Raw genomic sequence first — 27,946 nt, 5'->3', positions numbered from 1 at the left:
TTGGTAAAAGTTTTGGTGGGAATAGAAGGTAAAAGCTACATTTCTGGGGATAGAGAGATGGCCCAGCAGTTAAAGGTGCTTGCTTACAAAGACTGATGGCCTAGGTTCAATTCCCTAGTGCCCACATAAAGCCAGATGCATAAAGTGGCACATATATTTGGAGCTCATTGACAGTAGCAGGAGGCCCTAGCACACCCATTCTCTCTCTCTCTCTCTCTCTCTCTCTCTCTCTCTCTTTCTATCTCTTTCATATAAATAAATAAAAATATATTATTTTAAAAGCTACATTGGAGCTTCAGAGATTGCTTAGTGGTTAAGGCACTTGCCTGTGAAGCCAAAGGACCCAGGTTTGATTCCCCAGGACCCATGTAAGCCAGATGCACAAGGTGGCACGTGCATCTAAAGTTTGTTTGTTGGGCTGGAGAGATGGCTTAGCGGTTAAGCGCTTGCCTGTGAAGCCTAAGGACCCCGGTTCAAGGCTCGGTTCCCCAGGTCCCATGTTAGCCAGATGCACAAGGGGGCGCATGTGTCTGGAGTTCGTTTGCAGTGGCTGGAAGCCCTGGCGCGCCCATTCTCTCTCTCTCCCTCTATCTGTCTTTCTCTCTGTCTGTCACTCTCAAATAAATAAATAAAAAATGAACAAAATAAATAAATAAATAAAGTTTGTTTGCAGTGGCTGAAGGCCCTGGCATGCTCATTCTCTCTCTCTATCTGCCTCTTTCTCCTTCTCTCTCTCAACAAATAAAATAAAATAAAATAAAATAAAATAAAATAAAATAAAATAAAATAAAAGTTTAAAAAAAAACATTCAGCTGGGCATGGTGGCATACATCTTTAATCCCAGAACTCAGGAGATAAAGGTAGGAGGATCACTGTGAGTTCGAGGCCACCCTGAGGCTACATAGTTAATTCCAGGTCAGCCTGAGCCAGAGTGAGACCTTACCTCCAAAAAAAAAAAAAAAAGCTACATTGCCTAAGATTCAGCTTTGAGAACCATCTTTTGTATGAGACAGTTACTTTCTCACTGCTGGGACAAAACACCTGACCAGAAGCAGTTTATGGAAGGAACAAGTTTATTTCAACTCAGTTTCAAGGGGAAGCTTCATTATGGTGGGGAAAGCATGGCCAGAGAAGTCAGACTGAGTCACATCTCCACGTCAACAGGGATGAAGTAAGAGAGCAGGAACTCAGTGTGGCAAGTGGGCTGAGCTACTACACCTCAAGTCCCACCCCAATGACCCATCCTCCAGCAAGGCTCCGCCTCCCAAAGGCTCCACAACCTTCCCAAAAAGCACCACCAACGAGGAATTAAGCATTCAAATGCATGAAGCAATGGGGGACATTTACATTAAAGCCACCACACCACAATCACCATCTTCCATTGTGTAGGCCTCCATGAGTCATAAATGAATCACCCTGAGGCATGTCTAGACAGAGTCCCAGGGAAGGCCAGGATCTAAGCTGTGTCTCTTTTCAGCCCCTTCTGTACAGAGTTTGTGACGAGGCTGGTGAAGTGGCTGCAGTTATCCGAAGCTGTTCTGCCAACCATGACTGCCTTTGCCAGTGGCCTGGGAGGTGAAGGAACAGATATGTTCGTTCAGACCTTATTAAAAGATCCCGTCCTGAAGGGCGACCCATCGGTGATCACACAGGTATGCCTGCCTCTGGGTGGCAGCTGCCAGGGAACAAGGGGAGAAAGTCATTTCCTTTCTGAGTCTGGTAGGATGGGGTGATTGCACCCCAAAATATTCTATCTTTGTAGGGTGTCATGGTGATGGCCCTAGCCAATAGTAAGTTATCACTGTTGAATATTAATTATCAGTGTAAGGCTCAGGAGTGACCAAGGACCATGGAGACCACTCTGAGGCAAAGATGGAAGCTTTTATTCAGGGAAAAACTTGAGCTGCCAGGACTGACTCTCAAGAGTGGAGCAGTCAATTTGGGATTACAGATAATCAGTTATATCAGATCAGTTGGGAGAAGATGAGGAAGGGGGAAGTAAAAAGAAAAAGATTTCTCTAGGGGAGATCTAAGATAGCCAGGGTGTGACACCAGACCAGTAACCCGGTGACCTGGGAGATAAGGAGGAAGGAAACCTAGACCTGGAGGCATTGTTAGACAAGGAAGGGATAATGGCTGGGTGGTTCCTTGAAGAATGTGGATGATCCACTCCCTAGTATGTCTTTGGTGACTCCATTTTGGGGAAGCCCATCTTGACCTAACAATCAGTATTTATATGGAGCCATCTCTCTGACCTTACACAACATTTTTTTTTCTTTTTGGGGGGTTTATTCGAGGTACAGTCTCACTCTACCCCCGGCTGACCTGGAATTCACTATGGAGTCTCAGGGTGGCCTTGAACTCACAGTGATCCTCCTACTTCTGCCTCCCAAGTGCTGGGATTAAAGGCGTGCGCCACCACACCCGGCCTTACACAACATTTTTAATAATTTGGCGCATGAAGCAGTTTCATGATCTGGAATTTTCCACTTGTGGCATTATGTTGGCATTCAGATCATATTTTTCTAAATTATTTGTCAGTATGAAAAAGAAAGGCCAATAGAGAGAGAATGGGCACGCCAGGGCCTCTAGCCACTGCAGACAAACTCCAGACACATGTGCCACCTTGTGCATCTGGCTTATGTGGGTACTGGAGAATTGAACCCGGGTCCTTAGACTTTACAGGTAAGCGCCTTAACTGCTAAGCCATCTCTCCAGCCCTCAGATCAGGTTTTGAATTTGGGATTTTTTTTTTTTTTTTTTTTTTTTTTGGCATTAGGAATGCTCATCCTATGTGATCATCCTTTTTTTATAGTTGAGGAAACTAAGCCGTAGAGAGATGAAGTAACTTGCCCAAGGTCACAGTTGATAAGTAGCTGAGTCAGGATCTGAACCTTGGAGACCTGTGGTGCCTCTTCTGAAGCAGCAGCTCTGCTGTGGGGCCTCAGGTATGTCCCTCACTGTCGCTGGGCGCAGTTAAAGAAGGAGCAAGCAGCAGTTTGTGTCATGGGCCTGGGCAGAAAGCAGCACAGTCCCCATCGCTGTTCTTACGTGTGTACATGTTTGTTATCTCACATGCGGCTGCCCTGTAGGGTGGGAGGGTCTTGTCCGTCTTGCCTCCTCTTGGTAGGAGTAGAGACCTGTCCATCATGTGAGCTGGGTGGGTGGCTTGTCAGCCCGGCACTGATTCCTGTTTTCTGTTCCTACAGGACCTTCTGAGCTTCTCCCTCAAGGATGGTAAGCGGACTTCTGAGCTCTGGGTGGCATGGGTACAAAGAAGCCAGTATCAGCCCTGGCACCTGTGTGTGGCATGTCCTTAGTGAGGACTTTGTGTTGAGCACCATGTGGTGTTTCTTGGGGCTTATTACATTTCTGCCTCACTCTAGCCTTGTGGTTTTCCCTCCTAAGCATCTCTCAAATGTGCTGTCTCCTCACCACCCAGCACCGGGGGCTTAGCACATCACACTGTTCTCGGTGACAGCTGGGGTCTCCTCACTTTCCCTCTGGCCATTCTCCACCCATCTCAGTGATGTTTGCCGAAACTCATCTGACCATACTTGCTTCCTGCCCCATACTCACTAAGGATCTTCAGCAGCTCTAATGTGGCCCCAGAGACCCTGGTGGTTTGGCTCTTGTCCCCTTACCTCTTCACTCAGTACAGGCAGGCACCCCTGCAGGTGTGGCTCCCCCCCTACACTCTGCTGCTTTTTAAATACTTTACTTATTTATTTATTTATTTGCAAACAGAAAGGGAGTATGAGTACGTCAGAACCTCTTGCCTCTGCAGATGAACTCCAGATGTGGAGATGAACTCCAGATGTGGGCGCCACTTTGTGTATCTGGCTTTGTGTGGGTGCTGGGGAATTGAGCCCTGGAAACTGGGGAATCGAACCGGGTTGGCAGACCTCCCTCTCTTTCACTCTCTCTCTATCTCATATGTAAATAAGTAAATAAAATAGTTTTCAAAGGGAGGAATGGGTGCATAGCAAGGAAACACTGGACCAAAGCAAGACTGAAACCCAGCAGAGCAGACTTCGAGTCCTGTAGCAACATGTCCATCTGGGCTTTTGGTGGACTCATCCTCCCAGCAGGCTTGGGCAGCTCCAGTCCACCAGTTCTGCTGCCTGCAGCTGTCCTTAGCAAGCACCCTATGTTCCTGCTGTGAACAAAATCCTAGAGTCTCCATTTCATCGTGGACTTCACCTTCACAGCTTCCTGCGGTGGCCTCGGGGCCTCCTGAGAACATCCAACCCTGATACACATTGCCTAGCCTCCATGGGATTTTGGAACCTTGGTGCAAGACTCCATGAACCTAGAACCATGCACTTTGCATGTCTGCAAAGCCAGCACCATGGGGATGAAACTACCAGGTTTTGCTGCGAGCTCGAGATGCAGCCTAGCCCCCCTCTACCACCGCAGTTCTGGCCTCCACGCACTCTGGTGGCTGAAGCTGGAACAGTACTTCCTCAAGCAGTGGTTTTCCAGCAGGGAATCCCTTCAATGGTGTTTGATTGGAGCTTTTTCCTTTCAAGTAAATTTGCATTTACACAATGCCTTTGTTTGGTGGAGTTTTCCAAACTCCTACTGGAATGGCCCGCTAAGCTGTCTTTACAGCAGTCAAGGTCTTCTCTAGCCTGCAGCTCCAGGGTCTCCCACATCTGTCCCACAACCCACTCCCACAGGCCCATGAAGGACAACTTCAAGGGGTAACAGCAGTGGTTCTACTTCTCAGTGCCAGTCTTCTAGATCAGTTCCTTTTCTCATTGCTGGGACAAGATACCTGGCAAAAACCACTTACAGAAGGTAGGAGTTATTTTGGTTCACCGTTTGAGGAGATACAGTCCATCATGGAGAGGAAGGCACAGTGACAGGATAGGCAGGAACACGAGGCAGCTGGTCACATTGTGTCTACAGTCACGAGGAAACTGAGAGTGAATGCTGGGGTTATCCTCGCTTTCCCCTTTTTTTCCAACTCCAGCCCATGGAATGGTGCACCCACATTCAGGGTGGGTCTTCTTTTTTTTGTTGTTGTTGTTGTTTTCTTTTTTGAGATAGGGTCTCTATCCTAGGCTAACCTGGAACTCCCTTTGTAGCCAAGGCTGGCTTTAAAGCCTCCCGAGTGCTGGGACTAAAGGCATGCACCACCACAGAGGCTTCAGGGTGGTCTCCTTTTCTCAGTTAAACCTCTCTGGAAACATCCTCACAAACAGACACTCAGTTACCTTCTCATTGCTATGACAAAACACCCAGCCAAAAGCAGCTTATGGGAGGGAAAGGTTTATTTTAGCTTATAGAGTTTCAAGTTTCATCATGGTGGGGAAAGCATGGCAGGCCTGAGCAAAAAGCCCGAGTCATGTCTCCACATTAGTGAAAAGGAAGTAGTCTGAGTGAGCCCTGAACACCCACTGGGCTGGTCTGACAAACTTCAAGGTCAGCCTCCAGTGCCACACCTCCAGCAAGGCTCCACCTCCCAAAGGCTCCACAACTTTCCCAAATTGCCACCAGCTGGGTACCAAGCATTCAAAACACAGGAGCCGGGCCTGGGGAGATGGCTTAGGGGTTACGGCACTTGCCTGAGAAGCCTTAGGGCCTTGGTTTGATTTCCCAGTACCCATGAAATCCAGATGCACAAGGTGGCACATGCATCTGGAGTTTGTTTGCAGTGGCTAGAGGCTCTGGTGCACCCCGCCCTCTCTCACATAATAAATAATTTTTTTTAAAAAGTACAGAAGCCTATGGGGGCCATTACCTTCAAGCCATCATACATGCCTAGAGGTGCATCTCCTAAGTAATTCCAAATCCAATCAAGTTGACAATAAATATTAACTATCACACCAGGAGAAGCTGCCCAGATATCCCAACATGGGCCACAGCAATAATTGTATACCTCCTTATAGGATTCTTGGCTAACCACTACCTCATGAGTGGGGTACTTAGATTAAGCACAGCACTCAGCACGTAGCAAACCTGTGAATGGGTTCATGAGGTAGATCTGCAACCCGTCTTTATGGCAGAGGAGGTTAGCTCAGAGCAGTCCAGCAGTTTCATCTGCCAGAGCTGCTCAATGTGGGCAGGGTGGGACTCCACCTGTATGAATTTCCTGGGACTCGGAAGATAAGTGACTTAAACAACAAGAACTTACTCTCATGGAGCCAGAAGTCTGAAAGGCAGGCATCGACAGGGCGGTGCTCCCTCTAGAGGCTACAGGCTAGTTGTGAGTTTCTACTTGCTCCCAGAGTACACGGACCCGGGGCCCCATAGCTCCAATCTCCACCCTGATCTTCCCAGGAAATTTGTTTTCTCCCTCTTGTCTCCTCTGTGTGTCTATTAGGACACTTCTACGGGGTAATCTCATCTCGAGAGCTTTTATTTGATGACATCTGCAAAGACTCCTTTTCTTTTTTTCTTTCTTTTTTTTTTTTTTTTGGTTTTAATTTACTTTATTTTATTTTGAAGGATGGTCTTACTCTAGCTGAGGCTGACCTGGAATTCACAATGTAGTCTCAGGGTGGCCTCGAACTCATGGCAATCCTCCTACCTCTGCCTTCCCAAGTGCTGGGATTGAAGGTTTGTGCCACCATGCCCGGCCCACAGTCACTTCTTTTCAGGACTTTATCAAGTTTCGTAAAGACTCCTTTTCTAAATAAGTTCATATCCACAGACACAATGTCTCCTGTAGGCGGTCACCGTTCTACCTGCCATGTGGCCCCAGCTGCCTCAGGAGCATCTGCTGCCACCCACACCCATCCATCCAGGCATCTGTACTTCCAACCATCTTTCCTTTCTCTTCCTTCCTTCTTCCCTTCCTTCCTTCCTTCCTTCCTTCCTTCCAACATCTATCAGCCCATCTATCCATCCATCCATGCATGTATCCTTCCAACCATCTTTCCTTTCCTTCCTTCTTTCCTGTATCCAGCCATCCATCCACCCCTGCATCCATCTACGCATCTATCCTCCCAACCATTTTCCTTTTTCCTCTCCTTCTCTCTCCTCCTTCCTGTATCCATCCACCTAACCACCTCTCCTCCATCCTGACTGTGACTGCTTGGGTTTCAACAGTTATTCTCAAAAGCAGAGCTGGTTTAGATGCTGCCTCCGGGGTTGTCCCCACTAAGACATGAAGCCATTGTTAAAACCCACTCAATTATTCTGCAAGAGTAGGTCCCAAGGTTGCTCACAGCAGAGCGGTACATGTTATGTTCTAGGTGCCCATGTGTGATCATGATGGTTTTTGGTTTGCAGCTAGGGGCCAGAAGGAGGGAGCAGAATTACATGACTCCCCAGGGAGAACGCACTCTTGCTGAGAATGGGTGGTTAGGAGTGGAGCACTGGAGGCCCGATGGTTATTAAGTTTGAAGCTCCACTTTGGTAAATGGCTGAATGCCAGTGTGCCTCCATTTCCTCGAGTACCCTGTGAGAATTACTTAGCCTTTATCAGGCGGCCATGAGGAAGGGTAAAATGAGACGATTCCCATGGAAAGCTCAGAGTAGTGCTGGTACACTCAGAAGACAATAAGAAAAACACACCTCAGTGTCAGGAGATCTTGATTCTTGTCCTGTTCCTGAGACACTCGCGTCATTTATTTATTATTTGCAAGCAGAGAGAGAGAATAGGCACCCCAGTGCTTATTGCCACCCCAAATGAATTCCAGATCTATCTACCACTTTGTGCATCTGGCTTTACTTGAGTACTAGGGAATTGAATCTGGATCATTAGGCTTTGCAGAAAAGTGCCTCAATGGCTGCACCATCTCTGCAACCCCTGAGACACTCTTACTGTGTAACCTTGATCAAGTCCCTTAACCTCTCTGGGCTTCAATTTCCAAGACAAATAAAGAGCAAGAGTCAGATGTTTGGTAACATGTGTGTTGGGGGGGAGTTGAGGTAGGGTCTCACTAGCTCAGGCTGACATGGAATTAACAATGTAGTCTCAGGGTGGCCTTGAACTCATGGCAATCCTCCTACCTCTGACTCCTGAGTGCTGGGGTTAAAGGCGTGCACCACTATGCCCAGCTTGGTGACATTTTTTTAACTTATAAGATTTTTGGTTCTTGTAAGGAGAAGGGCAAGGTCATCGTAAGCTAGTTGTTCAAGATCTTTCTATCTGGCTTCTTGCTTCATATCCCAGCATCCATAGCTCTGAAGGATATGCAGTGGGCATTTAATATTTGAGAGGGAAGCAGGGAGGAATGGATGGATGAAATGGTGCAAGGAAGAATGGATACATGGATAAATAAATGATGTTTGGAAGGATGGATGGATGGAATGATGGAGGGATGGATGGAACGAGGGAGGGAGAGAGGAAGGCAAGGAGGAATGTGTGGATAGAGTGATGGATGATGGAAGGAAGGATGGATATATGGATAAATAAATGGATGGTTAGAAGGATGGCTGGATGGGCAAATGGATGGAAGGAAGGAGGGAGGGGGACAGAAGGAGGAACAGAAGTATGGACAGATGGTCTCTCTTCAGAGACCAAGCTTACAGTGGAGCCTGGCGATGCGTCGGAAGCCCTCCTCTGGAGATAGGTGGGGGCGCGCTGCAGGGGGAGACTGTGCAACTGCAGTTCTTCTTGGTGTGAGGTTCATGAATAATCATGAATCCAGCCAGGAAGTCAACATGAAAATCCACATCCCTCAGAACTTCCTGAAAGGTTGACCTTTACTGACAGTCCGGAGATGGTAGTCACAAAGTGATACCATGTTGACAGCTGGGTGGGCTCTAGAGTGAAAGCAAATGGTTTTCTTTCATCCCGTAGCAATTTCATCCCTTAGCAGCCCATGAAGTTCTTTGCCACGCAGTTGCCGAAACAGCCTGAGGTGACGTAGGTAGGCAGCTATTGATGTTTGGGGCAAAGGATCCTCCGGTGGGGCATCTTGTGTGCATGGGATATTAGTGCCCCCCACCACAGGCTTCTACCCATTAGACGGCAGCAGCTCTTACCACATTATGACAACCAAAAATGTCCCTAGGCAGTGCAAAATGCTCTCTAGGAATAAAACCAAAATGTGAGTTTCTCAGGCTAGGTCTGTTAATTTACACACAGTCATTCTTTCTTTTTCCTTTTTGTCTCTGTATGTGGGGGGGGGGTTGTGTTCATGCATATATGTGTGCACGTGCATGTTTTGTATGTGTGTGGGTTCACATGCTTGTGCCCGCAGATGGAGGCCAGAGGTTGATAGCACGTGTCTTTTTCTGTCACTCTCACCTTGTTTTCTGGAGACAAGCTTTTTTGCTGAGCCATGATGTGGCTAGATTAGCTAGCCAGGAAGCCCCAGGGATTCTCCTACCTCCACCTAGCCGGCACTGGGATTACAGACACCTGCCCCCAAGCCCAGCACTTTTACATGGGTCCTGGGGGTCAAACTCGGGTCTTCATGCCTGCACAGCAAACACTTTACCAACTGAGCCCGCTCCCCGCCCTATACCCAGTGATCTTTTAGAAGTCACTCAAGTTTCTCTTTAGGCCCTTTATATAGATTGTGAATAATCGCACAGGATATAACCATCAGATTAGCTACTGGAATACGTACTGCTGTCCCCACTTACAGCAAGGAAATCATCACCTGGGAGATTAATCTAGGAGCCCAAGGTTACGTTTCAAAGTTTCACTGAAGGCAAAGCGAATCTCACCGTGAACTCTGAATCGGCGCCAGAGCAGCTTTAACTGAACCATGATTCTTGCCCTCTGCACTCTGCACCTGCTGTTGGGCCTCTGTGGATCAATATGAAGCCAGGGTCCCTGGTCCCCTGCACGTGAATGTGTACACATGAGCCGTACCAAGCACCGGCTCTGCTCTCTGCAGGAAGTCTTTATCACCAGCTTTTACCCTGCCCCCTGGGTGATCAGAAGGGTTTGAGAGGTGAGTCTGGCTTGGCTGAAATGCTTCCGTTGTGACCCAGTGGCTGTGGTGCCTGAGACTCACACAAGTGACGATCTAGTCATCTGTTCAGCAAATGAGAACTGGATGCCTGCTGTGTCCACCTGCCCCTGAGAAGAGCCATCATAGCCGATGGTCTGGGCCAAGTACTTTCTTCACGGGCACTCATTAACAGAAGCCCCACAACACCCCTTCCCCCGGGAAATAGATGCTAAAACTGTCTTCATTTTACAAAGAGGAAACTGACACTGAATACATTAATCTGTCTAAGGTCACACAGCGAAAAGAAAGAGGGTCAGTATTCTAATCCTGCAAGGTGGCCCCACAAGTCCACCTCTTACCTGCTCCTCAGCTTCTAGGCCTGAATGAAGGGTAGGTCAGCCCAGTGGCTGGCGTTTCCTCCAAGAAGGCAGAGCAGGAGGTGGCCTCCAAAGCGCATGTCCTCTGTGTCAGGCACTGCTCCTCATCCTCTCCCTACTCCCCCCTCCCCCACCATAGATCATGAAGAAAGCTTGTCACTACCCTTACTCCCTAAGCTGCCCTAGGCCTTGAAGAGGAAAGACGGGATCCATGTGCCAAGCACTGGGAGTTAAAAGACTGCCATGCCCTCCTTCACAGATGGAGCTGTCCCACACAGGTGGCAGGAGAGTCCTCCTTCATGCCCCCGTACCCAGGCATGAGAGTGTCCATTCCATCTCTGCAGAGAAGAGCTAGCCTCTGTGGGAAGAAGTTCCCTGCTGTTTGTTAGAGTAGGACCCGACCTCTTCCAGATTACCTGGGGACTGGTTCCTAGGACAGACTCGGAGCCCTCCCTAGACTCCTGCTGGCGGACCAGGAACCTGAGTTTTTATATGCTCCCCAGTGGGCTTCATGCTCATTCCAGAATAAGAACTACTGTCCCTGGTGTGGGTCTTGAGATTCTATGTCACTTTGCCCCTGCTTGACTGTTTCAAGCCCACTTGACTTTGGACTTCTGAAGATCCCTGCCGGGGAGAAGGGACATGCACCCACAAAAGGCTGTGAGGGAGTTGCAGAGGCCAGAAGCAATGGATGGACTTTGAGGAGACATGGGAATCTGGGAGTCCTGCTGTTCTGTCCTGGGTTCCTATGTCACTGCTGGGGTCAAGGGCATAGCCCAGCCTCTACAGCCAGACTGCCCACTTTACCACTCAGCAGCTGGTAAACCTGGGCAAGTGGCTGTAGCTTTGTGCCTGTTTTCTCTGATGAGATGTTAATTCCCATGCCTACCTCCTCAGGAGGTTGGGAAGATTCAAGAAAGTAAGAAGTGCTAGGGATATAGCTCAGAATCTAGCCCAGGAGGCTTCTAGATTCATGTGATTACAAATCATAGAATATTTCTTCTGGGTGTGATGACTCATGCCTATAATCTAAGCACTTGGAAGGCTGAGGTAGGAGAATTGTCATGAGTTCAAGGCCAGCCTGGGCTACATAGTTCCAAGTCAGCCTAGGTTGAAGTAAGACCCTACCATGGAAAAATAAGCAAGAGAAAAAATGAAGTAGGAAGGGCTGGAGAGATGGCCTCGTAGTTAAGACACAGGCCTACAAAGTCTAAGGACCCAGGTTCGATTCTCCATGTCTCACGTAATCCAGATGCACATGGTGGCACATGTGTCTGGAGTTCCTTTGCAGTGGCTAGAGGCCCTGGTGCCCCATTCTCACTCTCTCTGTCTCTCTCTCCCTTTCGCACTCTGTCTTTAATAAATAAATAAAAATAAATCTAAAAAAAATGAAGTAGGAGAATAATTCAGGAGCCACTGAGCTCTAAAATAATAGTTGAGACGTGGCTGATGGCCAAGGGCTGATGGACAGCGCTCTAGAGGAGGGACTTCCCGGGCAGAGAGCACAGCAAGTGTAAAGGCCCGGAGGCAGGGTTGCACTTGGCTTCTTGGCCAGGCAAATGCTGGTTCATGAAGCAAAGGCAGGCAGTAGTAGAAGTGAGGAGGGGTAGAAGGAGGAGGCCTGGGAATGGATAGTCTCGGGAGCTGTGAGAAGTGTAGCTTTTTAAATTTTTTACTTATTCATGTATTTCAGGGAGAGAGGAGAAGAGAAAGAGAATTGGTGCACCAGGGCCTCCAGCCACTGCAAATGAACTCCAGACGCATGTGCTGCTATGTGGTCTGGCTTACGTGGGCACTGGGAAACTGAACCTGGGTCCTTACGGTCTGCAGGCAAACACCTTAACTGCTAAGCCATCTCTCCAGCCCAGAAGTGGTCTTTTTTATTCTAAGAACACTGGGAGCTGTTGGAAAGTTTTAAGCCAGGGAGAAAAACAATGATCCAATGATCACTTTAATGAATCCCTCTGACTGTTGTGTGGCAAAAGGACTGCAGGGACCAGAATGAATTAGGCAGTAACAGGAAGTGGAGGAATACTGACTATGGCTATGCAGGTAGGGGCAGTGGACATGGAGCCAAGTGCCAGACCCCGGGATGTGCTTTGGCTCAGGTGCTGGTTGGATGTTGGGATGGGAGAACCTGAAGAAACAGTGTCCAAGCTCTCGGCCCAAGTGGATGGATGGCGGGGCGCACATTACAGTGACGGCAAAGACAGGCTCCAGATGAGTGCTTTGGCCAGGGTAAGCTGGCAGGAGACCCAACACCAAAAACCTCATGCTTGGGGCACTGGAGCTTGGGGACCCCATCCATGTGCTCCAACAGAAGCTCAGCTCCAAGTCCAGCAGTCCAGTTCCTGAGGTCCTGGAAATGACCTTCTCATTGCTGGGACCAAACACCCGACCAAAAGCAGCCTTGCGGGAGAGAGTTGATCTCAGCTCACAGTTCCAAGGGGAACTTCCCCCACAGTGGGGAAAGCGCGGCAGGCCAGAACAGGAAGCCTGCATCACATCTCCACATCGGTGGGAGTAATCTGAGTGAGCGAGCCCTGAACACCCTGTGGGCTGGACTCAACAAACCTCAAGGTCCACCCCCACTGACACACACCTCCTTCAGTGAGGCTGCACCTCCCAAGGGCTCCCCCACTAACCCAAACTGCCTCCGGCTGGGGACCAAGTACTCAAAACACAGGAGCCTATGGGGGACAACTTGCTCAAACCCCGCGTGATCCTTCTGACACCGCTGGACAAAGCCTCGTGCCCAGCATCACCCATCATGTTAATCACTCACGCACGTGGCAGCCTGAATCACAGAGGCCTTGACCGATGGAGTATGCAATAACAGCTAATTGCAATTACCACCTATTAATCATCATAGCCAAGCCTTCTCCACAACCCGATTATCACCTGGGCGTCACAAGCTTCTCTTCAAAGGAAATGGAACTCCTTTGTCTATAGAGTTTTCATTAACCTAGTGACCCCAGGGCACACAGCACGCGCTTGTCTGTTCCCTGGCACGTAGACAGCTCCCGGGCATGGAGGCAGCCAAGGGTGGCAGACAGATGGCCAGGGAGGCTTTGGAGCTGGCTCTGAGGACTCTGTCAGTACAGAAATTGATTTCTTTGGCAGAAGTTGAAACTACAATCTTAAGAACTTTGGGGGCTCAGTCGTGTCGAACAGTCCCTCCCATGAAAATCTGAAACTGGGTGAAGGAGGTTTCTCCTAAGGCAGGGCTCAGAAACTGTGTGTGTGTGTGTGTGTGTGTGCGCGCGCGCGCGCACACACACACCCACACACGCACAGCCCAGAGTCTTGCACATGCTACACAGACCTTCTGCCACCAAGCCATATCCCCAGGCAGAAATTGTTATCTTTGCCAGGATTCTCAGATGACGCAGATGGGCAGAAACTGGGAGCTGGTGTTGTTGACAAGTCGTGCTTCCATAGGGACCACAAGACACTGTAGAGCAGCTGAATGCCACGTCCTGTGGCTTTCTTTCTGCCAAGAAAATCCAACTTGGAGTTCTTACTCAGTGTCCCACTGACGGCAGATGCTGGAATTGAACTTCCGATGAGTCAGCTTGTAGTCTAGTGACATGGACAAGTCGGTCACATGGGGAAAGTGCAGATGGAGGGAAAGAGATGGAGTGAGGACTGGAAATCCCAGTGGCAGGTGATACCCACAGAGGGTCCAAATGGGAGGTGGTAGCCGAACCTTATGTTGGGGGACAAATAAAAATTCAAGACTGGGTTGGAGGGATGGCTTAGCAAAAGGACTCAGGTTTGATTCCCCGGGACCCATGTTAGCCAGATGCACAAGGGGCGCAAGTGTGCCCATTCTCGCTCTCTCCTTCTTTCTCTGTCAAATAAATAAATAAATAAAAATAAAAATATTTTAAAAATAAAAAATATTCAAGACTTACTTACTTACTCCAAAGATGCCCACCTTCACAACCCTGGAGCCTGTGACCTAGCCGTCTACATGGCTGAAGGGTTTGGTAGACATGCCTGAGTGAGGCGGCAGGAACAGTGACACACGCCTGTCACCCAGGACTCAGGAGACTGAGGCAGGAAGATAAGCCTAGCCTACAGAGTGAGTTCAAGGCCAGTCTGGGATACATTGTAAAAATGCTTTCTCAGCCAGGCGTGGGGGCGCACACCTTTAATCCCAGCACTCGGGAGGCAGAGGTAGGAGGATCACTGTGAGTTCAAGGCCACCCTGAGACTACAGAGTAAATTCCAGATCGGCCTGGGCTACAGTGAGACCCTACCTGGAAAAAAAATAAAAACATGCTGTCTCAAAAACACACACACACACACACACAAAAATAGAGGGATGCAGAGGAGGTGACTCGGCCTCGGAGGACGTGCAGTGAGGGCTCTGCGGGTCTCCCAGGCACTGGTTCACTCCTTCAGCTCATCCTCCAGACACCACTTTGAGAACCACGTGGCAGAGAGGCAGAAACTCTTCCAGGCCCACAGTGCCCTCCCAGTGCACGTGAAGGGCAGGGGAATTGATGGCATCCTATACAGGCTGATGATGGCGCTGACGCTGGGGCCACCATCTACAGCTTTCACAGCCAGGGATAGGCCGCCTCCCCCACAAGAAGTGAGACCAAGAAATTCCAAGGACTTGGATAAACATCAATAAATGTTAGCTTCTTGAGAACCAGGTGTGGTGGCACACACCTTTATTTCCAGCACTTGGGAGGCAGAGGTAAGAGGATTGGCATGAGTTCAAGGCCACCCTGAGACTACAAATGAATTCCAGGTCAGCCTTGGCTATAGCAAGACCTTGACTCAAAAATCCAGGAAAAAAAAAAAAACTAGGAAGGGCCAGGAATGAATCCTCCCCTCATCTCCCTCAAGGGAAACACTTTGGTTTGGGCCCTATGGCCATATCACTGAGAGATGATGAACTTGTTTTAAGGCACTATATCCTGCAATTTGTCACTGCAGCCATTGCCAGCTAATATAGCTTCACCTTGAGATGGGGAGATGGGCTGGGCTGTTGTGGCTTGATGGAATTTTAATATCATAAGAGCAGAGGAGTATCAAAGGAGGCTTAGTGTCATAGGAGATGATCACAGGGATGAAGGGATCCAAGACCCTCTAGGATAGAAAACCAAGACTGTCCGCTGGAGGGCTATGTGTCCACAGTGGCCATGTGGCCTGGCGTGCTCGAGTCGGGACAGTGTTGAGGAAGGGAGCTAGTGAGAGCTGGACTCCATGCACCAGGCAGCCTGGCGTAAGTGGCTTCCATGGGGCTATTAGTAGGATGTTTCTAGATTTGGATTTCATCATTCACGGCTCTGTTGACATCCTTGTCTTACAACCTAAACTGATTCGTTGAACATGTTCTTTTCTCTTTCAAGGACACTATGATGCCCGGGCCAGAGTCCTTGTTTGTTACATGAATTTCTTGCTCCAAGTGCCCTTGGAGGAGCTCCATGTCCTGGAAGAGACATTCCTGGAGAGCCTGAAGGACACCAAAGAGGAGGAGTCTGAGTAAGAGAGCCCTGCCACCCTGGCAGGAACGGAGGATTCCACTTGAGGGCACTTTGCCTGTCCCGGGGCCCCCTTTTCCCATTTTCCCCTTTGAAAGACCATGCACTGAGGCACAAGGAGCACTGGAAAGAATTCCAGTAGTCCCAGTTCACTGTGTGACCTCAGTAGCTCACATGCCCTCTCTGAGCCTGATTTTGCAACCAGAGAGGATCCAATGGGTGCTCACTAAGCTGCATGAACTTACGTGTAACTTTGCCATCCAGTGGCCCCAACACCCTGCTCTGCCCCCAGGCTTTTAAATATTTTGTCTGTGGACCTCGGTGAATGATCTGACTTTGAGTAGGTGACACTACTTTTTCTAAGCCACAATTTCCCTAGCTTTAAAATGGGTATAAGGGGCTGGAGAGATGGCTTAGCAGTTCAGGTGCTTGCCTGCAAAGGACTGGAGTTGTATTCCCCGATAACCATGTAAACCAGCTGCACAAGGTGGCACATGCATCTGGAGTTAGTTTGCAGTGGCTAGAGGCCCTGACACATACATTCTTTATCTGCCTCTTCCTCTCAAATAAATAAATAAAGTATTAAAAATTGGTATAAGGACACCCCCATCTAGGGTCATTATAGAAAGGAATGTAATATTAATAGAAAATGCTTGGCCCAGGGGCTGGCACATGACAAGGGTTCACTGGATGTGTATTCCTTCCCCCAACATGCCCCTGGGTCTATCAGTTGTATTGTAGTGTGTGTGGTCAACAGAGGGTGAGGGAAATTATCCTAGTGAGTTGGCCAGAGCCCAGCTCTTTGCAGCATCTAATCCTGAAACAATCAATCAGTCTTAGTGCCAGCCACATTGTGACCTGCTGGCACCAGGCACGTCTGCCTGGCACTGGCTTTTGTTATACACCACAGCTGCCTTTGAGCAGCCCAGGTACACCCATTCTGCCTAGTGAGAGACTGAATCCATAAACCAAGTTCAGAGCTAAGAGCCGCCTTCCCACCAGAGTTTACAGGGCAAAGCAAGAGGCTGTTAACCTTGAGAGAAGGAGAAAGCATCACTTGTTAAAAACATTCCTGCTTTGACTCCCAGAAACTGTGCCAGGTAGGAAACACCCAGACTCAAGCCAATAAACATCACCATGAGGGCCACCTGGGTTCTTTGCATAGTTTTGAAATGTACAGAGGAAGGGCTGGGAAGATGGCTCAGTGGTTAGTGGTGGTTGCTTCCAAAGCCTGCTGGCCTAGCCTCCCTCATGAGCCAGATGCAGAAAGTGAAGTGCATAGGGTCTCATAAGCCTTGCAACTAAGGGACCTTTCAGTTACTGTTTGTAGATCTTATTACAGACAAGAAACAAACACGTCCCCAAGAGGATCTGTTCTGAGCCCAGCTTGGGGACCCTCCCAGCTGTGTGATCTTGGGCAAGTTAGTCAAGGGCCTCAGTTTTATTGCCTACAAAATGAGGAACAGCTGGGCATGGTGGCTCATACCTTTAATCTCAGCACTTGGGAGGCAGAGGTAGGAGAATTGCCATGAGTTCAAGGCCACCCTGAGACTACATAGTGAATTCAGGTCAGCCTGGGCTAGAGTGAGACCTTACCTCAAAAGAAAAGAAAAAAAAATGGGGATAGAAATAAACCTTTGTCCTAGGATTCTTGTGGGGCTGAGCCCCATGGAGTAATGAGTCCACAAATACCATAATTTGCTGTTTGTTACCTGTATGATTGTGATCATGTTGTTGTTATATATGAATACTGTCCTCAAAAAGATAGAGTTTGCCAGGTATGGTGGCACATGCCTTTAATCCCAGCGTTCCAGAGGCCAAGGTAGGAGGATTGCTGTACGTTTGAGGCCAGCTTGAGACTGCATAGAGAACTCCAGGTTAACCTGGGCTATAGCTAGAACCTACTTCAAAATGCCAAAAAATTAAATGGAGTTTAAGGGACTGTCGATGCCTCTGAGATTCTGTCTATAGTATCCAGGAGAAGCTGGGGCCCAGGGGAAGCATAGCCACCTTTCAGCCTATTACTCGTGCTCTGGGGCCTTGGGCCTTCTCTGAACACCCGTGTATCTATCACCTGGGCCTTAGGAGGTAAGATGGTATGTACATTTCCTTTAACTCAGGGTTTTTGTTTTGGGACAGTGGGTTTATTCTTTTTATTGTATGTATAAGCATGTGTATGTGTGTGTTCATATACATGTGAGTGCACCTGTGCGCTGGTGTGGGCAGAGGCCAGAGGTTGACATCAGACGTCTTCCTTAATCACTCTCCACTTTATTTACTGAGGCGAGGTCACTCACATGAACCCAGGGCTTACTGACTCCATGAGTCTGCCTCGTAAGTGCTGGGCTTACAGGTGGGCCCGCACAGCCACCCAGCATCGACATGGGTGCTGGGACCCTAAGTGCAGTCCTCGCCTTGTGCAGCAAGAGCCTTATCCACTGAGCCATCTCCCCGGCTCCTTTCTGCGCCGCCTCTTTGTAGCTGTGCTTCAGACAGTAGTGAGCACCTCGTGGCTCTCGGCTCCATCTGCACCCTAAAGCCACTCAGGCGTCCCTTGCTCGTTGCCTAACCTGCCCTCTTTGGGTCTTTGTTTCCTCAGCTCTAACTTGGGGTTAGCGATAGCATTTACATAAGAGAACCATTGAAAGGATTAAATGAATAGCCACACAGGAGAAACCCGGATAGCGTGTGGCCGCAGTGATGCTCAGCTGATGGACACTGGTGACTGGAACCGCTTGCGTTGCAGAACATCTACCTTTCTGAGTACTTCCTGATGCAGGCACAGAGGCCACCCTCTGCACCACCCGTGCCATCCCCATGGAGTCTCGCAGATGAATAAAGGCACACGGGTGACTTCCTCACCCCAGGCCACAGAGCTGCCATGCACAGTTACCCATTTCCTCTCCAGCCCTAAAGCAGGCAGCAAAGGGAATCCTAAAATGTATTTCTGTGTGGTGGCACACGTGCCATGGCACGGGTGTGGAGGTCAGAGACAACTTTGAGATGTCTTGCTCCATCTTCTTTGAGACAGGATCTCTTGCCTCTCACTGCAAACGAAGTGCCAGACTGCAGAAGAACGTCACACTAGCTGAGCTGTGGACTCCCCTGGCCCCCCTCCCATTTTCATAGGCGCGTTGGGTCACAGATGCATGTGCCACTTTTCATCTAATAGGCTTTGCAAGCGGGCATTTTTACCCACTAAGCCATCTCTCCAGCCCCCCTACACACACCCTTTTCATGGTACTGGTCATTGAACCTAGGGCCTCACACACGCTAGTCAAGTGCCCTACCATGGAGCTGCATCCCCAACCCTACCAAAGAGATTGCTTTTATTATTTGTATGGGCATGTGCCAGGCTATCTAAACAAAGGCCTGCTTGGCTTTACGTGAGTGGCTGGAATGGAACCCAGGCCAGCAGACTTTACAAGCAAGCGCCATTAACTGCTGAACCACCTCTCCAGCCGCAAAGAGAATTCTTTATAATTTTTTTAAATTTTTTGTTCATTTTTATTTATTTATTTGAGAGCAACAGACAGAAAGAGGCAGAGAGAGAGAGAGAATGGGCGCACCAGGGCCTCCAGCCACTGCAAACGAACTCCAGATGCATGCACCCCCTTGTGCATCTGGCTAACGTGGGTCCTGGGGAATGGAGTCTTGAACCAGGGTCCTTAGGCTTCACAGGCAAGCGCTTAACCACTAAGCCATCTCTCCAGCCCAAGAATTCTTTATAATTTTTAATTAGAAAAAGCACTCTGGGCCACTGAGACAGCACCTTCTGTCGACGTGGGAAGATGAACTTTTTTATTTATTTTTTATTTATTTATTTATTTATTTATTTATTTATTTATTTATTTATTTATTTGAGAGCAACAGACACAGAGAGAAAGACAGATAGAGGGAGAGAGAGAGAATGGGCGCGCCAGGGCTTCCAGCCTCTGCAAACGAACTCCAGACGCGTGCGCCCCCTTGTGCATCTGGCTAACGTGGGACCTGGGGAACCAAGCCTCGAACCGGGGTCCGTAGGCTTCATAGGCAAGCGCTTAACCGCTAAGCCATCTCTCCAGCCCAAAATGAACTTTTTTAAAGTGTGAGCTGAGGCTATGGCTCAGGGGTAGAGCGCTGGCTTAGCATGTGCAAGACCCTGAGCCCCGTCCACAGATAAAGAGGTGCTGCCAGAGGAAGAAGAGAACACAGATGGTGGAGAGGAGGATGTAGGGAACGCCTGCTCGTGAGAGATCAGGCTAGCGGCTCCATGATGGCTCTTCTTACCAACATGGGGTCTGGCCCAAATCCACAATGTGGTCTTGCCCTCCATCTTTGGCTGATGTAAATGCCAACCCAGGTTCACACCTAGCGTTCTAGAAGATGAGCGTGGCCAGTGACTATTTGATTGCATGGGCTGCCAGTGTGTCTAAACAGAAGGCAAAATCTAACAGGAACAGAGCTGTCACTTGGATTTGGAGTTCTCTGAATTTTCATTTTCAAGGAAAGGGAAGATAACATTCTAGCTCATTCTGACTCACAGCAGATGTCTTCTTTGGGGCACGAAGTGTTGAAATTCATTCAGACAACAGAAATCACTGCAAAGGTAAAATGTTGTGATGACCAATGATGAGTAGAGACCTCTTCATTTTACGTAGAAAGCAGCTACTGAGATCACTCAAATACTGAAATAAATAGGGAGATATATTGCCATTCACATGACTGTCAGGAGAGTGCCTTTGCTAAAGTAACCTACAGAAAAAGACCACTTTTTTTTATTGTTTTTTTCTGAGGTAAGGTCTCACTCTAGCTGACCTGGAATTCACTATGTAGTCTCAGGGTGGCCTCGAACTAATGGCAATCCTCCTACCTCTGCCTCCCAAGTGCTGGGTTAAAGGCGTGTACTACAACGCCCGGCAAGACCCCCTTTTCTAACAAATATTTATAAGCATCTGAACACTGATACAAAGCAGAATACTAGAGATTACACTGTATCCTCTTTATCTGTAGAACTGCTGTGATATGCTAACATCCATGGAGTCAGTCACATAGCCTTCCAGGTCTGTATTTACTTGTAGCTATTCTCCATCCATGCCAGGATCTGGCCCTTTGTCAGACTCAGCTAAGCCTGGTGATCATCCTGTACCACAGGTCTACAGACAACACTGTGGGGCCCATTCGGGAACAGATGGTGCCACGTCATGTCCATGGCACTAACTTAAGACATTACATTCTTCACAGAATAAACTGACAATAATCATGAAAATGTCTTGACACTTCCCATCTGTTATATTCTTCCAGAAGTTACTATATTGGCCCAATTCCCTATTCACACATTTGTTACATTGTTTCAGAAGTTTCTATATTGGCCTCATTCCCTACCCACACATTTTTATTTAGTCAATGTATCCATTCAGTGCCCTTCTGGTTTTCAAAATAAGTGGAAGACTATATCACTGTGGCAAAATGGTTACCTTTAGCCCTTCTTGGTATAATTGGGTTCTGTTAAAAAGGGGGGCGCCAGGCATGGTGGTGCATGCCTTTAATCCCAGCACTTGGGAGGCAGAGGTAGGAGGATCGCCGTGAGTTCGAGGCCACCCTGAGACTCCATAGTGAATTCCAGGTCAGCCTGAGCTAGAGTGAAACCTTACCTCGAAAAACCAAAAAAAAAAAAAAAAAAAAAAAAGGAGGGGGGGATCCTAGGCTAGAGAGATGGCTTGGTGGTTAAGGCACTGGCCTGCAAAGCCAAAAGACCCAGGTTGGACTCCCCAGGACTCATGTAAGGCAGATGCACAAGATGGCACATGCATCTGGAGTTTATTTGCAGTGGCTCAAGGCCCTAGCATGCCCATTCACTCTCTGTTTGCCTCTTTATCTCTGTCTCACTCTCTCTCAAATAAATAAGTAAATAATATTTTAAAAGGGGGTCCTGACGGAGGAGGGGCTCATGAGACTCCTCTCAGAGGAGCTATTGTTAGTTAACGGCTGCTGGGGGGCAGTAGGTATGCTCTTCAGTCATGCAGCCATTGGTGAGCCGCCTATGTTTTGATAAGTAACCTCCAGCCGGGCGTGGTGGCGCACGCCTTTAATCCCAGCCCTCGGGAGGCAGAGGTAGGAGGATTGGCGTGAGTTCGAGGCCACCCTGAGACTCCATAGTGAATTCCAGGTCAGCCTGGGCTAGAGTGAGACCCTACCTTGAAAAACCAAAAAGAAAAAAAAAAATACTGTTTAGCCGGGCGTGGTGGCGCACGCCTTTAATCCCAGCACTCGGGAGGCAGAGGTAGGAGGATCGCTGAGAGTTCGAGCCCACCCTGAGACTGCAGAGTGAATTTCAGGTCAGCCTGAGCCAGAGTGAGACCCTACCTTGAAAAACCAAAAAAAAAAAATAAAAATAAGTAACCTCCAACCATGCTCATGCAAACAACCCCAGTTAAATTCCATGGATCACAAAAGAAAAGAATGAAAATAGGAAGGAAACTAGTTGGGAATAAAAGGGTTTCGCAGGAATGGAGGGTGACAAGAGAGGACCATGGGGATGAATATGATTAAATGCATTACATAGGTGTATGACACTGGGGGGAAAAGAAGAGAAAGAAAAGAAAATGGGGGAAAAAGAAAGAGTGTCCTAGGCTGGAGAGGTGCTCAACAGTGAAGAGCACTTCCTGTGCGAGCATGAGGGCCTGGGGGTGTCTGAGAGACTGCTCAGGCTGGGTCCCCAGGTCCCACGTACAAAGCTAGGCATGTATCTAACCACAGTCCCACAGGGGAGCAGAGACCAGAGCTTGTGAAAACAATGGCATGCTGCAGGCTCAGTAAGACTGGCCTGTTGTGTGTGGTGGCGCCCGCCTTTAATCCCAGCACTCAGGAGGCAGAGGTAGGAGGATCGCTGTGAGTTCAAGGCCACCCTGAGACTCCATAGTGAAGTCTAGGTCATCCTGGGCTAGAGCAAGACCCTACCTGGAAAAACAAAAAAGAGAGAGAGAGAGAAAGAGAGAGAAACTCTGGCTTAAATAAGAACAGGCAGAAGAGTGATGGATCAGGACACCTGATCCACTATGGGGAACTGCAGGAGTATGCAAATGCATACACCACACATGTGTACATGTGTGTGTGCACTTATGCATGCACGCACACACATTACCCATATACACACAAGCAAAAAAAAAAAAAAAAAAGTGTTCTGAGAACCCCTGCCAGGTTCAGGGTAGTCAGTGCCAATGGGTGACCCAGCAGAGCCAGGCTCAGGTGTCTCTTCCCCAGTTTCTAGCCACTTCCCAGACGGTGTGAAGGCAACGGGGTGAAGGTGCCTCTGGCTCACAGAGCCAGACTTCCGGTCCCACTGCTGTACCGTGTCAGTAGCTGCCATGTTGTTTTCAAGACTCAAACTTATACCCAAAACCAATCATTTCCAGCTTTCCTGTTTAAATTGATTTGAGGATTATTAATTAAGGGTCAAAGTAATTAACAATCAGAGTATATCACCAGCCTCTGTTTAGGAGGAAATTACTATAGTGACAAGAAGAATGATAACCAGCAACAAACCTATTGAACGGTTACAATAGGCCAGTCGCTGCCCATGAATCATCTGAAAGTTCATATCACCCAAGGGTCACACGTGGTTACTGTCCCCATTCGCTGGATGAAGAAGCGCCCACGTGGCAGGTCATCTGTGTAGAAACTCGGCAGTGTTTCTGTCTGGACGGGAAGACTTCGCTGCTAAAGCAAACAGCTCCTAACTCTGAACAGCTAGCAACATCAGAGATTTGCTTCTTACACTGCCCGCTGAAATTGGCTGTCGGGTTTTTTTTTAATATATATTTTATTTATTTATTTATTTGTAAGCAGAGAGAGGAAGGGTACAGGTGCACCAGGGCCTCTAGCCACTGCAAACAAACTCTAGACAAATGCACCACTTTGTGCATCTGGATTTACATGGGTACTGGGGAGTCGAATCCAGGTCATTAGGCTTTGCAGGCAAATGCCTTCATCACTGAGCCATCTCTCCAGCCCCTAGCTGTGGTTTTTGTCCACCCTGTTTTGGTTCTGGCTTCCAGATTGACACACTGACCCCTGTCTGGTTGCTGGTCTTGGGTCAGAGCAATAGGAGACCTATCTGCCTCCTGTAGGGGCTCTTAAAGATTCTGTTAAAAAAAAAAAAAAAAGACCTGCGTCATTTCCACATACAAGTGGTTAACTAAAGCTGGCCAACAGCTGTCACTTGGCAGGGTAGGTATGCCAAGTCAGTCCTTTGAGGCTGAAATTTCTACATCCTCAGGCTTAACCGATTATTAGTCAAAAAAAAAAAAAAATTGAGGGCCTAGGGAGATGGCTCTGGGGTTAAAGGCGCTTGCTTGCAAAGTCCACTGGCCCAGATTCAATTCCCCAGCCACCCACACAAAACCAAATGGGCCTCCATTTATAACAGCAGGAGACCCCGGTGTGCTCCTGGACACATGCCTGCATGCATGCTCACACCGATAAATGATTTTAAATAATTGAAACAGGATCTTATATAGCCCAGGCTGGCCTTGAATACAAATAACAATATATAGCTCAAGCTGACCTTGAACTCCTGCTTCTCCACACCTAAAATACTGAGATTACAGCCAAACACCACATCTGACCTTAAAAAAAAAAAGTTTTGAAGCCGGAGCCAGAGATGGTGGCTCACACCTTTAATCTCAGCATCAGGAGGCTGAAGTGGGAGGATTGCAGTTTGATGAAGGTCAGCCTGGGCTGGAGAGTGAGTTCCAGGTCAGCCTGGGCTGTGTAAGACTCTGCCTCAAAAAAAAGGTTTGTTGTTGTTGTTGGTTTGTTTGTTTATTTGGGGGGAGGGGTTCAAGGTAAGGTCTTGCGCTCATCCAGGCTGACCTGAAATTCACTATGTAGCCTTAGGCTGGCCTCAAACTCACTGAGATCCTCCTACCTCGGCCTCTTCCCGAGGGCTGGAGGTTAAAGGCTTGCACCACCATACCCAAGAAAGTTGTTTTGGTTTGGCTTTTTGGTTTTTCAAGGTAGAGTCTCACTCTAGTCCAGGCTGACCTGAAATAATTCACTCTAATCTCAGGGTGGCCTCGAATTCACGGCCATCCTCCTACCTCCGCCTCCCTAGTGCTGGGATTAAAGGCGTGCACCACCATGCCTGGCTCAAAAAAAGTTGTTTTTAATAAGACCTGTGCTAAATATGTCCAGATTTTTTTTTCCTTGTCATTAGTCCCCAGATACAGTCTAGTGACTGAATACATAGAGTGTATGTTGTATGAGACATAAGTCTAAACAGCTTTAAAGACATAGGAGGATGTGTGTAGATGGTAAGCAAATACTGTTCTATTTTATGATCCTCTGTGGACGTGAGTACCCTCTGGGACTCCTAGACCCAGCCCTGCACTGATGCTAAGGGTGCGACTGTAGAGTCTTCTCTTTGGATCTTCACAGTAGACCTCTGGCTCCTGCTCACATCCCTCCTCTGTGCTGGGTACATGACTGCCTCGCCATGGAAGCTAGCACTCATGGTGGGCACAGACTTTCATCATCCGTTTCCACTTCTCCATAGTACAGCAGGTTGGCATCTGGGGGCAGAGGAGAAAAAGAACTGGCAGGGAGCCCAAAATGCACCAGCTCCACCGTGCCCAGGGCAAATTGATTTCTTGGTGCAGCTCTTGAGAAAAGATCCAGGCAGGCTGGTTAAGCATGGGGTGGGGGTGGTTTCTGCCCACCAGACACGCAGCCTCCCAGGTGCTTGCACAGTCTCCATTCGCAGTGGAAAATTACTGGCTAACTAGACAAACGGTAATGAATTTCATCCTTACAAAACAACAGCCTTTTATGAAGTAGATGCCATTGCCCCCGTGGTATAGGAGACTGAGGCTAGGGGCAATGTAATACTGTGATGGAAACAGCTATTGCTTCCTTTGATACTTGCCAACCCTCAAAGCTCCTCTCGAAGTAGCCACTGTTGTCTCTTGCATCTGGTTTGTGGGGACAGCAATAAAATTGCTTCTTAGGGGCTGGGAAGGTGGCTCAGTGGTTAAAGGTGCGTGCTTGCAAAGCCGGTTGGCCCAGGTTTGATTCCCCAGTATACACATAAAATCAGATACACAAAGATCTTTTGCAGTAGCAAGAGGCCCTGGCACACCCATACTCTCTCTGTCTCTCAAATAAATAAATAAGATATTTTTAATTGCTTCTTAGGGGAAAATGTGGGAAGTGCAGAACCCAGAAGCCAGTCTACAGAAAGGCCACACTAAATATTAACCACGGTTCATCATTTATGATCCCCGCTGCTTGCTATCACTCCACGCGCAGTTGTCCAAACTCCAGCTCGAGGGCAGAGTTCTCTCCTAATGGCTGCTGCGCCCACATGCTGCCTCTCCTCTTGCCAAGACCTGATACTTCACGGTGGCCAAGAGATGAAGGTCCCACAAGCGAATGAACTTGGTGACTCCTGAGTGTGCCCCAGTCATCCACCCAGATTCACTGTCAACGTGTTCTTACATTCAGCTACGTTTCAATATTTTTTATTTAATTATTTATGTATTTACAAACAAAGGAAGAGAGACAGAGAATGGGGTGCCAGGGCCTCCAGCCACTGCAAATGAACTCCAGACGCATGCGCTGCCTTGTGCATCTGGCTTTATGTGGGTACCGGGGAATCAAACCTGGGTCATTAGGCTTTGCAGGCAAACACCTTAACTGCTGAGCCATCCCTCCAGCCCTTGGCTAGATTTTATACCAGTTACGTTTCAAGTCTGGATGAGTCCAGCTATTGTTGCAAGGCTGAAAGTCTCCCATGCAAACATTTCTCTGACACCCCCACACACACACTCCAGGTGATTCTTTGGATGAAATAGGTTTCCAAAATGTTCAAAAGGGGGGGACTAACAGCAGGATGAGGAGAAGGAACCCCAGATTCTATGTAGTACTTATTCTGGGCCCACATGTTCTGTTGAAAAATCAATTTCATGCTTCTTTTGCTATTACTATTATTTTTGTCTTTCCATTATTCAAATTGCACCCCTGTTAGGATGGATCTGCTGGGTAAGTAGCGCGCCCCATTCATTCACTGAGGTTCCCCCAGTTGGATATTAGAATGATTCTAGCCTTTTCAAGCCATCAGTGGGCCCAGGGCCATTCTGCATAATGGAGGTCCTAGCCACCACTGACTTGGCTTTGGGGTTGGTGAGGAGGGAGGTCTCCAGAGGTCTGAGCCCACAGCTAATCCTCAAATCTGGCCTCTTCTCTTCAGGATGGCCGAGGCATCCCGGAAGAAGAGAGAAAGCCGGAGGAAGTGGAAGCGCTATCTCCTGATAGGCCTGGCCACTGTGGGAGGAGGGACCGTGATTGGTGAGGCCTGCTGGTGGTGAAGCTTGCGGGCTGCGGCTGGCGGTGTGGGACAAGAGGCTTGTACAGGGCATCAGGTGGGAGGTGGGCCCACAACATGCAGGTGCTGAATCGGTACTAAATCTGCTTATTGGCATGGCCAGAAGCTGCCAGGTGTGGTGGCCCATGTCTATAATTCCAACACTTAGGATATGAAGGCAGAAGAATCAGGAGTTCAAGGCCAGCCTGGACTATATGAGACTCTGCCTCAAAAAAAAAAAAAAAAAAACACTTTATTTTTTAAAAAAAGAGTAGGGCTGAAGAGATTGCTTTGTGGTTAAGGGGCTTGCCTGCAAAGCCTAAGGACCTAGGTTTGATTCCCCAGTACCCACGTCAGCCAGATGTACAGGGTGGCACATGCATCTGGAGTTTGTTTGCAGTGGCTGGAGACCTTGGCATGCCCATTCACTCCCTCCCTTCTTCCTCACTCCCCTTTCTCTCTCTCTCTCTCTCTCTCAAATAAATTAAAATAAAATAAAAAGCAGTACAGAGCTTTCATGGAAGGTAGTGGGCAGCTAATGGGATAAGAGCCCATCGAGCTATATCCTGACTGTGGGCTCTTTCCCTGCAGGGGTGACCGGGGGCCTGGCTGCCCCTCTCGTCGCCGCAGGAGCTGCAACCATCATTGGCAGCGCGGGGGCAGCGGCGCTGGGCTCGGTGGCCGGCATAGCAGTCATAACCTCGCTGTTCGGTGCAGCTGGAGCTGGCTTGACCGGTAAGTCTCAAAAGGAAGGGAGGGTCTGGGGAAATGGCTCAGCATGTGAAATAATTGCTCTATAAGCATGAGGACCTGAGTCCAGATCTCCGGTACATGTGTGAAAGCCCAGCATGGCAACGCAAACCT

The 27,946-nt window shown here is 48.5% G+C and overlaps 1 protein-coding gene across 2 annotated transcripts in view; it reads left to right on the top strand.

The window, feature by feature from the left end:
- Tmco4 (transmembrane and coiled-coil domains 4) overlaps positions 1-27,946 on the top strand; it is a 98,306-nt gene that overhangs the window by 18,979 nt on the left and 51,381 nt on the right. For both annotated transcript variants that reach the window (XM_045149780.1, XM_045149779.1), the window contains 5 exons: positions 1,478-1,652; positions 3,210-3,237; positions 15,610-15,742; positions 26,969-27,066; positions 27,674-27,817. In XM_045149780.1, coding sequence (XP_045005715.1) covers positions 1,478-1,652; positions 3,210-3,237; positions 15,610-15,742; positions 26,969-27,066; positions 27,674-27,817 — 578 coding nt within the window. The remainder of the gene's footprint in view (positions 1-1,477; positions 1,653-3,209; positions 3,238-15,609; positions 15,743-26,968; positions 27,067-27,673; positions 27,818-27,946) is intronic.

Source organism: Jaculus jaculus, chromosome 5 (assembly GCF_020740685.1).
Source record: "Jaculus jaculus isolate mJacJac1 chromosome 5, mJacJac1.mat.Y.cur, whole genome shotgun sequence".
Lineage (NCBI taxonomy): Eukaryota > Metazoa > Chordata > Mammalia > Rodentia > Dipodidae > Jaculus > Jaculus jaculus.
Note: the sequence above shows the minus strand (reverse complement) of the source record. Positions and strands in the feature narration are given on the sequence as shown.